Genomic DNA, 14,699 nt, shown 5'->3' on the forward strand with positions numbered 1-14,699 from the left:
GACCCAGCATAATGCCTGGCATAGGTGTCAGTAATACCTGCCAGATGAACAAACGTAAGACTGGAATTCTAAAAAAGTGGCCTAAGGACCCCCGGAGACGGGCTCACAGCTGTTCCCTTCCTGTGCTGGTACAGCCAAGGCCTCATCCTCCGTTGCTCTCACCAGCCCCAGCTGTGGCCTCTCCCAGTGGCATCTCAAGGGCAAAACCACTGCCCGATTCATCTCTCATACTCCTACCCCACAGGCAGGCCTTGCACACAGTAGGTGCATCCTGAATGCTTGCTGATACCTGTCTCGTGGGCTGCTGCAGGTAGCCAGACACACTCACACAACTGCCCATGAACCTGTGACATCACAGCAGGAGGGACCTTCCCACATCCCCTCCCACACAGCAAAGCTGCTCTCCCACCCCCCACAGCAAGGTCATTGGATACATGTCTCCACTTCTTCCCTCTCTCTGCAAACTTACTCTATTTGCTCGCTCCTTCTATGTACCCAGAGAAGTTTGCTTGTGCTGATTCATCTACCCTTATCACATCTATGAGGGGGCAGGAGGTGAGTAAAAGATTGGACTCTGCCCACGAGAAGCTTACAAGAGATGAACTGAGCCTCAGAGAGAGTGAGCTGTCTGCTCAAGGTCACACAGCAGATGAAGAAGGGTCAGGCAATCAAATGAAGTTCCTTGTGACTCTAAAGCTCTTTGTCATGGAGTTCTGCTGAGCCTCTCATCTGCATAATCTTCTGAAGTTACAGCTCTGTTCATGACAGTCAACCCCTTCTACTGAAACACTCAACGGCTCCCTGTAGACCACTGGATAAAATCTTCAGCTCTCTGGGCTTAACATCTGGTGTTCCCAACGAAGGGGCCTCAGTCTGCTGTCTGAACCTTATTTCTTGTGATTACCTGTCACAAAATCTATCCCGTGGCCACAATGAACTACTTACCTTTTCCTCCATATATGTAGACTTTCTGGGCTTTGCTTTATCTCCAAATAGTCTTCCCTTCCCCATAGTTCAAGGATCAAATAAAAGATTTTATGGTTTCATAAAATCTTCTCTGGGACATCCAGCTGGAAATAATTTTGGTCTCCTCTGTTTGCAGTTCTTTATCTAAATCACTGTACACCATACACTCATCTACCTGTTCACCCACCTACCCGTCCTCCCATCCACTCATCCATCCATCCCTCTATCTACCCATTCACCAAGCCAACAACCATCCATGCATCATCCCTCTATGTACCCATTCACCAACCCAACCATCCATCCATCCCTCTATCTACCCATTCACCAACCCAACCATCCATCCATCTCCCCACTCATGCACTCACCCACCTACCGATCCATCAATGCATCCATCCATTCACTCACTCATCCATCCCCCTCTCTATCAGTTCGCCTACTCATCCACCTATCCATCCACTCATTCAACCACCCATCTACTCATCCTGTATTGATTGGGAGCCTAACACGTGCCAGGTTCTCTGACAGGTGCCAGGGAGTCGCAGTGGATAAGACAAGCACATCCTCAGCTTACATGGAGCTGACAATCTATGCAGGGAGGTTAACAGTGAAGATTCAATGAATAAACACAAGATTGCTTCAAACAGCCATCTGCCCTAGGCATAAAATGATACAGAGGCTTGGTTAAAGTCATGAGGTTTAGGGGGGTTGCTTGAGCCCAGCTGATCAGATATAACTGTGGAGCAGAGACTGTAGGGTGAGAGAGAGCCAGCCACGGGAATATCTGATGGGACAGTTGTCCAGAAGGACAGGGTCTGTGATGCTCTGGAACAGCCTTGGATGTCCAGGGCCATGTTGGAGATGGGACCAGGCCACAGAGGGGTTCCTTAGCCTCGGTCATGGTTGAGTAGTCTGAATTCTAATTCTAGTGTAAGGAAAAGCTGCTAGGACTTATAAGCAGGAGAGTCAGACTTCTGCTTCTGGTCCTGACTGAGTGACTGGAAAGGAATGGCCCTCCTGCCATAAGCAGCTATCAGAACGGACAAAAACAGAACCATTTTCAGGCAGTAGATAATACTCAGAGCAAGACTATTACCCCTGAGAGATGGGGTGATGCCAAGAGGGGTATGCTGAGCCCTCTGCCTGGGGACAAGAACTGGAGCCCAAACAGAGCACAGAGTCCCGTCACGCTGAACAGGCAGGGCCAGGGGGTAGGGCAGCTGGTGTAACTGGGCACTACAGTGTGCGGCACAGTGAAGGGGGAGCTGGGCAGAGCAGGGGCCCCATATGTCCATGCGGAGGTTCTTGAGAGGCTGCGGCTGATGGCTGGGCTGCAAACATCCAGGGTGAGACCACCAAGGCTCCCCAGGGAGCACTGCTTGGGGCCGGCAGTGCAGCAGCACACTCGAGGCCAGACACTGCTGAAGAGAGAGCAGAGTCAGAGGGTTGGGCTGCCACCCTGCCGGAGTGGACAGGTCCGGCCAACACCAAGCATTCATTCACCCTTGGTACCTGGCTGAGACAAAGCAAGACCTTCCCTTAGGGGAAAGAACCATGTCCTAAAGCAGAGTTTCTGTACTGTGGCACTGTGGACATTTGCGACCCGCAATTCTTGGTCGCAGGGGCTGTCCTGCACCTTGTAGAACATTTAACAGCATCCCCGGCCTCTGCTCACTAGATGCCAGTAACCGTCCCTCCCCACAATCAAGTTGCAACCTCCAATAATGTTTGCAGACATTTCCAAGTGTCTCCTGGGAGGCAAAACTTCCCTAGTTGAGAACCATCACTCTAGAGTAATCACTACTCTAGAGCCATCCTTAAAAAGCCTAAAGCCAAGCCCTGGAAAGATCTATAGGGGAGATGGAGTTGAGAATCCCATTAAGCCCTACTCATTCCTATTAAGGTAGAGGAGCTTGACAAACAGCTTGGGATTGCCACTAACTCACAATAAAAAACAAATCTGAACTTATACAAGTTTAAGGTGATCAGCCAGCAACTGAATTATCTATTAAAATAAAAAACAACTACTCTTCACAGGAAGATAACAAATCCAGAATGTTGACAACATATTATCCACAATATCTAGTCAAAAACTACCAGACATGGGGCTTCCCTGGTAGCTCAGGGGTAAAGAGCCCACCTGCTCATGTAGGAGATGCAAGAGATGCAGGTTTGATCCCTGGATCACAAAGATCCCCTGGAGAAGGAAAGGACAAGCCCACTCCAGCTTTCTTGCCTGGGAAATCCCATGGATAAAGGAACTTGGCGGGCTACAGTCCCCGGGCTCACAAGAGAGTCAGACACGACTTAGCACCTATACAACGACATGTAGCACATAGCTCCTGAGTCTGGAACATAATAATTTTCAACATCTGACTATTTTCTGATTGAGTGAATTAGATAAATTAATTAAATGACAAGCTTGTAAAGCACAGTATCTGATACAGACTCAGCTATCAAGAAATGATAACTATCACTACTCTTAGGGGGTAGCTGAGCAGCCCTTCAAGCACTGAGAGTACAGATTACTAAGGCACCACTAAATTGCTGAAGACTAAAAAGCACAGACCTTCACCATGAGTAAATCTGTGGCTGGAAGAATTTGGTGGGTGCCCAGCCATGCACGGCATTTCAGCATGTGTACAGGAATTCTGATTCCACCAACAAGCAACTCTCAAGGACTTGCAAGTAAAGAAGAAACCAGTCACTATCTTAGGTGCATATGAGATTAAACTGGGCTTCCCAGGTGGCGCAAGTGGTAAAGAACCACAGCAGGAGATGTAAGAGATGTGGATTCGATCCCTGGGTCTGGAAGATCCCCTGGAGGAGGGCATGGCGCCTCACTCCAGTATCCTTGCCTGGAGAATCCCGTGGACGGAGGAGCCTGGCCGGCTACAGACCATTCATTGTTGTTCAGTTGCTCAGTCATGTCCAACTCTTTGCGACCCCATGGACTCTAGCATGCCAGGCTTCCCTGCCCTTCACCAACTCCTGGAGCTCGCGCAAACTCACGTCCATCGAGTCGGTGATGCCATCCAACCATCTCATCGTCTGTCATCCCCTTCTCCTCCCACCTTCAATCTTTCCCCGCATCAGGATCTTTTCCAGTGAGTCAGTTCTCCCTTCAGGTGGCCAAAGTATTGGAGCTTCAGTGTCAGTCCTTCCAATGAATATTCAGCACGGATTTCCTTTGCGATTGACTGGTTGGATCTCTTTGCAGTCCAAGGGACTCTCAAGAGTCTTCTCCAACACCACAATTCAAAAGCATCAATTCTTCGGCACTCAGCTTTCTTTATGGTCCAACTCTCACATCCGTACATGACTACTGGAAAAACGATAGCTTTGACTAGATGGACCTTTGTCAGCAAAGTAATGCCTCTGCTTTTTAATATGCTGTCTAGGTTGGTCATAGCTTTTCTTCCAAGGAGCAAGCATCTTTTCATTTCTTGGCTGCAGTCACCGTCCATAGGGTTGCACAGAGCTGGACACGGCTGAAGTGACTTGGCAGGCACATGGTGGTTAGGTTGATAACATCCCTTGAGTTCCCGAGGCGTCTGCCTGATGACTGGAAGGAGTGCACCTTCAGGTCCATTCCAGCCCCCGCACAGCCCATCACTGCTGTCATCACCGACTTTACTGTGAATCTTTCCGAGGAGACTGTCAACCAACCCCTTGAAGATAAGGACAACATGTGACCTGATTCTGCCTCCCCCTGCTTGGTTCTGAGCAGAAAATACATCTGCGTGGTGGAACCATGACCCTAACTTAGGATCAAATAAAGTGAAAGGAAAACTTTGGGGGATTTTCAGTCCCAAGTAGTGAGGTTTGCAAGCACCCACGTCAGTGAGGTTTGCAATCTTTTCCAAAATATCTCCAACGTCTCTAAGTCAGTATCAGTTCTGTAAATACTGGTTTGAACGTCCGACAGCTAAGAGGCCCATTTTGCCTTGGGTCTGAACCCGGAATCAGAGCGTACTGCCACCAGGGGGCAGCAATTCCATGGTCCCATCCCTGAGGTTCATCAGTTCAGTTCAGTTCAGTTCAGTCGCTCCCTCCTGTCCGACTATTTGAGACCCCATGGACTGCAGCGCACCAGGCCTCCCTGTCCATCACCAACTCCCGGAGCCTGCTCAACCTCATGTCCATCACGTCGGTGATGCCATCCAACCATCTCATCCTCTGTCATCCCCTTCTCCTCCCGCCTTCAATCTTTCCCAGCATCAGGGTCTTTTCCAATGAGTAGGTTCTTGGCATCAGGTGGCCAAGGTATTGGAGTTTCAGCTTTAGCATCAGTCCTTCCAATGAACATTCAGGACTGATTCATCAGGTAGGTTTTTAAAAAGAATTATTTACTTTAATTGTAGGATAATTACTTTACAACATTGTGATGGCTTTTGCTGTACATCAACATGAAATCAGTCATAGGCATACATGTGACCCCTCCCTCCCAAACCCCGCCTCCCACTGCCTTCCCCATCCCATCCCTCAGGTTGTCACAGAGCACCAGCTTTGGGTTCCCTGCATCATACATCAAATGCCCTGGCTATTGATTTTACATGGGGTAATGGATGTTTCAATGCTATTCTCTCAAATCATCCCACCCTCTGTGTCTCCGAGCTCAGTGTGTCCAAAAGCCTGTTCTTTATGTCTGTTTCTCCTTTGCTGCCCTGCACCTAGGATCGTCGGTGCCATCTTTCCAGATTCCATATACATCAGATAGGGTTTTAAACGAGGGTCTTGTCTTCCCTGACTTGTCCCCTGGTGAGGTGGAGAGAGGGGGAGACTCGGCGTTCTGAGGGCTTTCTCTGGGCATCATCCAACCCTATCCCCTTAGCTTCAGGCTCCAGTTCCCTCCAGAGAGGAGGCTGTCTTGGGGTGCTTGTCCCTGACTTGGGAAAGCAGACCCCGGGACTTGGATCTGTGACAGGCCTTTCTGTTCCTGCCCTGAAAACACACACTCGAAACACAATGAAGAGCGAGAGTGGAAGAAATCTGGGGCAGGGAAAATGTGATTTCCTGCAAGAGCCCCTCCACTCACCCAAAGACTGAAAAGGCAGAAAATAAAAATTTGAGGGGGGGGGAAAATGGAGTGGAAGCACTTCACACTTGAGAGAGAACACAGGGCTGACAGAGAAGACAAATAGATGTTTAGAAAGTTATAACAGACCACGGAATGCAAATTGCCGGGGGACAAAGGCGGCGAGCTGCTGTGTCGCTTCAAGTGCTTGACGAGAAACTTAATTACTGGACCCACGATTAGAGGCGCTTGGTTCTGAGTTCAAGGCCTCCCCCTTGGGCTGCGGGGCCTGGGCTCATCCTGGCCAGAGCCAGTGGCATGGACACAGAAGGAGGAACACTGTTGAGTGCCCGATGCCCTACTATGTGCCAGGCCCTGGCCAGGCAGCCACACTGAAAACTGGACGTGCGCTTGCCTTCCCAGGTGCACTGGCTTCACGGCTGCCGTGTGCAGCAGATGTTCATACTTGGATGGACAGGTGACAGCCCTGAGCTCAGAGAGGGATGGGCTGAAGGCTGCCCAGGAACTCAATGGCAGGAGTGTCTCAAATTTCCTTCCCACTGCACTGAAGATCCCTCTGTCTGAACCCCCAACCACGGCACATGCTGTGTCACCATAGTGCAAAGTCACACAGACTCTGGTGGCACCTGTCCTTCCTTGCTTCGTTCATTCATTCAAAATCGATTTACTGAGCGTGTCTGGTGCTGCAGGCACTGGAGGTCCAACAGTGACTGTACCGGCTCAATCCCTGCCCTCACGGACCCTGCACCGTCGTGCGTGGCGGACAGTGATACACAATGAATAAAGCCCGAATGTTGGCAAGTGCCACGGAGAAGTCAAAGCCGGGAAGGTGGACGGGATGTGCGGGGGTGGGAGGGAGCGGCGGGCAGGAAGCCCTCAGGGACACGACAGCCCTGCAGGCCTGGAGACCACGTCCACGGCTCTCTCGACACCACAGTGTCCCATGACAAAGGCTTTCTCCCGGCTCCCAAGCTCCCAGCACTCAGCTCTTCACCTGTTTTCCATTTCTGGAGTTCTCTCTGCTGCCTCACTAGCTTGGGAGACAGGAGAAGGAGACTGCTGTGAACACTGCCTCCCCACCCCTGCTCAGCCCCACAATCAGTTTTCATGGAGAATCCGTGCCATACAAGCTCAGAGGGGCCAGGAGGGCCCCTCAAAGGGAACTGTCCCTTGTTAAAAGACCCCGGGAGCTGGTGTCTAGAGCTTTGCACCAGTCAGGCTCCCTGTGTCCCTTTGCAAATGTAAATGACACAGCAAATAGCTGTGTCTGAGCCCCTTGTAAGTGGGAAGGAAGGGAGGCTGGGCCGGATCTCGAATTAACGGAGATCCCAGACTCTGCAGAGGCTGCATCTGAACTCCTTGTCACCCTGGTCGGGATGCTGGCAGAAGAGCATCCCCATGGGGTGGGAAGACACCCTGGGGACCGCCCTTCTGTGCATCACTGCCTCCCCTCTCCTGTTGACCCGCACAGGCACCGCCCTTCCCACCACAGGCCCCAGACTTTAGGGAACACCAAACATGTCTGCAGAAAAGTGACACTCTGATGGTAAGGTGCAGCCCCCCAGTTATCACTGGAGCCCTGGGACAGGGCTGGCTGCAGCAGAAGAGACCAGGTGACTTAGGGGTTCTGTCCAATGCCTGCAGGCTCAGCCATCAGCATCCCTGAAGCCCCCACGCAGCGAGCCTCTGGGAAGGCAAGAGCGAGCCTCTGGGAAGGCAAGAGCGGAAAAGTGACGGCAAGAGTGCAGTCGCCCCCCATCCCCTGGGATGGATGTAGACAAGGTTGATCAGTCCCTGGCTTTGCCACAAGGACGGTCATCAGTAACATCTTTTCACAGGGAGAGGAACTCGGGTGAGGAGGGGAGACTCTGCTCTCTTGCACCAGATGGTAGGACACCTGCAGGGAAGGGGGTCTTGCTCATTCTACACACTGAGTGTCTGACACTTGTGTTCATATTGGGTTCAGGGCTTGGTTCAGTGTGGGCAAGGCCTGTGGGCAAGGCCTCTTCCCACAGCATGGATAAGTCTCAGGGAACAGGCAGAATGGTGACCTTTTCTAGACTTGTAAGTAGCCAGTGAAATCACTAAGCGGAGTTCTTCCATCACAAAGCGGAGTACTTTGTTAATATGGGTTTTTTTCCAAGGATAATCCCTTATTGCCATGGGGGAGGTGGGAGGGGGGTTCGGGATTGGGAACACATGTACACCCATGACGGATTCATGTTAATGTATGGCAAAACCAATACAATATTATAAAGTTAAAAAAAATAATAAATTAAAAAATAAATGAATAAATAAAATAAACAATGACAAAAAATGTGTATCAACTGGTAATTAAACCCACCCAGACTCTTTTGGCCTTCCCCAATTTGGGGTGGGGTGGGAGGGGAGGATATTAAAATAGTTTTAAGAAGTGAAAAAAAAATAGTGCCCTTTGCTTCTTCATGGTCTGGAACATGTACCCAGTTGTAACTGGGTGGTATGGATACTCACCTCCTTTCATTTAGGAGTTGTCCTGCCCAGAACCCAGGGACTCTGGGCTGTAAGTCCTCATTGGGTTGCTCAGTTGCTGTGTGGCCATAGGCAAGTGTCCCAGCCTCTCTGGTCTGAGTCTCTCTGCCTGCCAAGTGGATGCTCTAGCTGGGGCACTGTGACTCTGCTGTCCTGCTCATGGGCTGCCCTCTCTCGGCACAAGGAGACAAGCTGTTCATGGTGCATCTGTTTCCAAAGGTGGAGGAACTGTCAAAACCCTTACACACACTCAGTGTGCCTGTACGCTCCACTGCCTGCCTTTCAGCCCCCAAAGCAGATAGAGAGCTGGTTCAGGGCTGCTCCCATCTCCCTTTCCAGCCATGCTGAGCCCTTCCTGCAACACACTCAGCTTTCAAAAACACTATCTACATGGAGTGCTGTTTGCCTTTCCCTTTGGGGTCACCATCCTTATCTAGGCACCAGACAATCAGCGATGACTATTGCTTTTTGCTGGAGCTACACTCATGGCGGTGTGGGAGAAGACTCCAGAGTCCCTCAGACAGCAAGTAGACCAAACCTGTCCATCCTAAAGGAAACCAACCCTGAAGATTTGTTGGAAGGACTGATGCCGAAACTCCAATATTTTGGCTACCTGATTCAAAGAGCTGACTCCTTGGAAAAGACTCTGATGCTGGGAAAGATTGAAGGTGGGAGGAGAAGGGGACGACAAAGGATTGAGATGATTGGATGGCATCACCGACTCGATGGACATGACTTTGAGCAAACTCTAGGAGATGGTACAGGACAGGGAAACCTGGCATGCTGCAGTCCACAGGGTCACAAAGAGTCGACAGGACTTAGTGACTGAACAACAACGCAACAAAGACCAAACATATCCATGTCTCGGCCGTTACAAAGACCAAACATATCCATGTCTCGGCCGTTACTGATGGAGAAACAACAATTATTACAGCTCACAGATCTGGTGAGCTGGAGGTTTTTAGACTTCTTGCTAAAGCAACAAAACATTTCTTTAAAAGCCAAAATAGCTCTGGCTGTTACATTAATTCAGCAAACATTTATTGAGCTACTGTGTAACAGGACCTTCTGCGTTTTGCTAACCCCTTTCCACTGAATGCAGGATGGTAAGGGTGGGAGGTCTTGGAACCCTTGATAAAGGTGGTCACATGGTTTCTGCCTCCACTACTCAATTCTACCTTTGACTCATGCCTTTGGAGAGCCACAGACAATACGTAAAAAAATAATAATACCATGTCCAATGCTCCAGTAAGACCTTACTTATATAAACAGGCAGAGGGCTGAATTTGACCAGAAGGTCATAGTTTGCCAACCCACACTCATAGAAAACTCTCCAAGTCTATTTTGAAAACCATTGAGTGAATTCACCCTTTCATGTCATCTGTGGGGAACTGAGGCCCAGAAGGAGAAAGGAGAAGGAACTTGTCCAAGGTCACTCAGGACCAGAGGAAGAACCCAAGCCCTGACTCCCAGCTCCATCAATCCAAGGGGCCACACTCCACAGAACAGCCTTGCAGGTGAGTGCTGGCTGGGGACCCAGAAGTTTTATTAAAGGAAGAGCTGGTAAGTCACTGGGATGATTAGGGCAGATGGTCTGAATGAGGAACTGCCTGGCCTCACCTTTGTTCTTTGGCCTGTGGGCATGCGTGTGTCTGTGTGTGCACGTGTGTGGGCATGCGTGTGTCTGTGTGTGCACTTGTGTCCATGTGCAGGGCTCCAAGACTGGAAAAGACTGAGGGAGGGAGGGGAAGGGGCAACAGAAGGTGAGATGGCTGGATGGCATCACTAACTCAAAGGACATGAGTTTGAGTGAACTCTGGGAGATGGTGGAGGTCAGGGAAGCCTGGCCTGCTGCAGCCTGTGGGGTCACAGAGAGCCAGACACGACTTAACAACTGAACAACACTAAGACTGTAAGTATCACAGTTGGGTTTTCACAAACTTTTCTGATCATCAGGGTGGTCACTGAAGCCTCTTAATAATATAGATGCCCACGTGCCATCTCAGCCCCTCAACAATGCATCTCAATGTGTGCCAAGGTGTCTCGAGGATCAGCCAGATTTGGAAGCTCTGGGAGATGCTTGGGACCAGCCGACCCTGAGGACCAGGAGAAGGAAGCCAGTGAGCAGAGGAGAGAACAGGACAGCTGTCCTGGGTCAAGGCAGAATTCGTGGACCTAACAAAAATACACAGACCGGTGATTTCGGAAATCTGTTTTCCAAAACTGCTTCTTCAACTGAGCCATTGGCATCAGAGGTTGGAGTTGGAGAGGCCAACCGTCAGGAGCTCATTTCCTTCTTCCTAGGGATTCTGCCTACAACTCAGGCGGCTGCTGTCAGCAGCCTGGTAGGGTCTGAGCCTCGGGGCCCTCACGGTGTGGCAAACTGAGACAGAAATGAACACACAGGCCTGTGCCACCATCCGCTTTAATCCACCGTAATGAGCTATACCTGACCTGCACAAACCTGGCCTCCTCAAACATTCCCACCCCTACCCTCCTAACGGGGCAGCCTCAGCCGAGACCACAGACATGACATCTGTGAAATGAAAATATCTCCTGCCATATTAACAAACAAGAAATGTCACAGCCATCAGAGATTTCTGGCCTCCAAATGTGAATGAGGGCTGCCCAAACTGCAACCCAGCAGACGCTGCCACCCCTCAAGGTGACTGCTGAGGTGCTGGGGGAATGCAAGAAGCAAGGTGAAGGAGGAGACAGGATTGTCCCCAGACAGCTGAAGTGCATAGGAAAGGAATGAATTCAATGAGCCCAGAGGCTTGCATCTTCCCATATATAGAACGCTAAATTCTTTAATTTGATAACTGGTCTTTGCTGTTCAGACTGCCTGCTCCCTTTGTTGCAAACTTGTAGACAGCTTGACTTCCCCTTCTGTCTCCTTGGAGCAGTTTTGTCAGAGCTACTGAGATGCTGGTCTTCCCAGGCTTGGAGTCCTAACCATTCCCACCAAATAAAGTAACTTTCTGCTTTCAGGTTGTAACTATACTTTTTATTTGACACATCTCTTGCAAGCTTTGTAATCAGCTCAACACAGATTCTACACTCTACTCTGTAATCTGTGTTTGTTTTCACAGAAAAACGAGTGCCTCCTCACCCACTAGGATATCTGTGAGTATGTTATTTCACATGTTGGAGCTGCCAGGGGGCCCTCAAATAACACTGAGACCTGGGACCCGCCTCCAGAGAGTTTGCTTTCATTGCTCTGGGTTGTGCTCTGGGAATCGGGATTTTCCTAAAGCTCCCCAGGGCTTTCTAACAAGTGGTGGGGGTTGGAAAGACTTGATCCCCTAAGATGTTATCTTCATCTCTTGTCTAACACCCTCAGGCACACACAACACCCCTGCCCACCTGGAGATGCTTCAGCATAAACAGTTCCACCCAGGATTCAGAATGGCTGATGCCTTTCCAAAGACAACTAACAGCCTGGCCAGTTTCTGAGAGAAACTGGGTCTTGGCGATTTTCTTTGTGGGGGGTTTGCTCACAGGTCACCAGTTATTTTCTTTCTATGAGCAAACTCCCTGCAAAGAAAATCATCAAGACCCAGTTTCTCTCAGAGAACCATGGCTGCAGAGATCTGTGTTCTCAGGTGGGGGAAAAAGGTGTATTTTTATTTTTACTGGCCTCTAACTGAGCAATTCCTTCAATTATGAATGCAGGCAATAGACCACAGTCCAAGCAGCAGTATGCACACATGCGCTTAGTCGCTCAGCTGTGTCCAACTCTCTGCAACCCCAAAGACTGTAGCCTGCCAGGCTCCTCTGTCCATGGAATCCTCCAGGCAAGAATACTGGAGTGGGTTGCCATGCCCTTCTCTAGGAGATTTTCCTGACCCAGGGAATGAACCTGGGTCTCCTGCATTATAGACGGATTCTCTACTGTCAGAGCCACTAAGGAAGCACTGTTAGCAGTAGAAACCCCAGATATTTTCATATCACAGTATAGATATCTCCAAATATCATTTATGCTCATCACTGCTTTGAAATCACGGAAATTATTCATCATATGCTGGATCTTGCTACATTGTGCTGTGCTAAGTCACTTGCTACTTGACCGTGTCACAAAATCTGTCTTTTTTCATGTTTTGGTGATTGTATTTCAATATATCTGATTCCCTGTTTTATGCATTGAGAAGCATTATTCTGAGAAGGAGGCCATTGACCTTCCAACTACTCGACAGGGCCACTGAGCCTCCAAGGAGAAGCCTCCGTGGAGGTGGCAGGTGGCTGTGGACAGAGCCAGCAACTCTTACCTGTGGGTCGGAGAGCCGGGAGAGGTCGGGGTACAGGTAGAACTTGACGCCTTCGGAGGCTCCGGGCAACGTGACCCCTCGGATCAGGAGGATCAGCAGCATGACATAGGGGAACGTCGCGGTGACATACACCACCTGCCAGGAGAGGAGGGCAAGAGTCAAGAAGGGGTGATGATGATGAGCAACGCAGCAGCCACCCCCCCCAACTTCTCGCTGGCAGCAAAGGGCTGCCCAGTGCAGCAGCAAGAGCCCTAACACACACGTTCTCCCCTCAAGGCCAGATCTTGCAGCGAGCATCTCCTGAAAGCCTGTGGATAGTGCTAGATCAGTGGTCCTCTCCAATCTTCTTCTGACTGGCACCGAAGAAAGAAATACATACGATACCACAACCGTACACACGAAGAGCCAAGACAGGAAGTTCTGCAGACTCATGCTCATCTCACATGTGTGATGCACTCTAAGACTTTCTATCACACGGTTCCATTTGAAAAAAAAAAACTGGTCATGATCTTATAAATTCACGTCATGATTTATCAACAGGTCAAGACTCACGTTTTTGAAAATCACTGCTCTTAACAGAAAATCAAGTTTTCATAGCCAAAGCCAGGACAGAAGAAGATAGAATAAAACAGAGAAGGGAACGGGAAGGGGAGAGGAGGCTGGGGAGCTGTTTTCCCAGAATCATTCTGGCATGGTCCACCTGGAAGGAGGAGACTGATGAACCTGATTGGCCCCTGCAGCCCAAGGATTCTGTGCAAGAATCAAGGCAGGGAAAGAGATAGAATCTTCCCCACGCATCCTTGAGCAGGAGCAGCTTCGAAGGAAATGGCCACACCGTGACGGATTGCAGGAACTCCTGTCTGCCCGGGGTGCCCGCTCCTGGCCACGCTCGTCCTCCCGCACATCCTCTCCTCCAATCACTGGGCTCCTCTATCTAGAGCAGCAACCTGTTAACCTCTGGGGGCCACAGACACTTCAGAGACTCTCCTGACAACTGTAGACAGACTCCCCCTCTCCGTTCACAGATCACACACACCGGCTTTTGGATGGCCCAGAGGCTTTGATTCCTCAGGTAAAGGACCTACGTATGATCTTAATCCCGCCATCACTCTGGAGCCTCTCACCCTTTGCAAGGCAGGGCTTCTTCTACCAGTGGCTCAGGCCTTCACGCTACTCATTTATTTACAATATTTACTTATTCATCCCTCTACTCACTCACACCCACCCCCAACACTCTTATGAACGGAACACTGAGCTAGACTTCTAGATTAAGTGGGGGGTGGTCACAGAATGTGGGTTTCTGTTCAACAGGTTTCCCCACTGGTTAAAAAAAAAAAAAGATAGACGTGTATGTAGGTAGATACAGCATCCACTGTGTAACTGGGGGAACACAGAGGATGGCGGAGCACAGAGAAGCCAGTAGCTAAGCTCAGGGACAGTCAGGAAGAGCTTCTCCAAAGAGGTGATCCAGCTGTTGACCCATAAAAGATGAAGAGGAGTTTCAGGACACAGGAACCTTGGAGAAAAGGAAGAAGTATCAAGTAAGATCCTACCGCATGCTGGACACTTTACGTATGACGACAGAAATGGCTGTGTTTATTCACCACTTCCACACGCCCATCATTCATTCTTCAGATAGCTATGATTATCCTCTTATTAGATACGAAGAAGATACCTAGCATCCTAGATGCTAACTCAGGATGGCCCAGCTAAGGAATAGCTAATGCGGATTTAGAAGGAGGCCTGTGGTAAAGGTCATGGCTTCAAGGTCATGTGATCAACCACTGGGCTGTGTATGTGACTCTCATGACAGCAATGTGAACTCAGTGTTATTTCCCCCATGTTTAGAGATGCGACTCTCAGAGAAGTCCAGTCATTTGATGGGCGATTTTCACTCAGTCCTCAAAACTAAAAAAATA

At 49.8% G+C, this 14,699-nt stretch overlaps 1 protein-coding gene across 1 annotated transcript in view; it reads right to left on the reverse strand.

Moving 5' to 3' along the window:
* Positions 1-14,699, reverse strand: part of SLC6A11 (solute carrier family 6 member 11) — a 123,825-nt gene that overhangs the window by 49,167 nt on the left and 59,959 nt on the right. Inside the window, exon 6 of the mRNA XM_040246763.1 lies at positions 12,781-12,915. Within this exon, the coding sequence (XP_040102697.1) occupies positions 12,781-12,915 (135 nt within the window). The remainder of the gene's footprint in view (positions 1-12,780; positions 12,916-14,699) is intronic.

The sequence above is a fragment of the Oryx dammah genome, unplaced genomic scaffold, assembly GCF_014754425.2.
Source record: "Oryx dammah isolate SB20612 unplaced genomic scaffold, SCBI_Odam_1.1 HiC_scaffold_9, whole genome shotgun sequence".
Lineage (NCBI taxonomy): Eukaryota > Metazoa > Chordata > Mammalia > Artiodactyla > Bovidae > Oryx > Oryx dammah.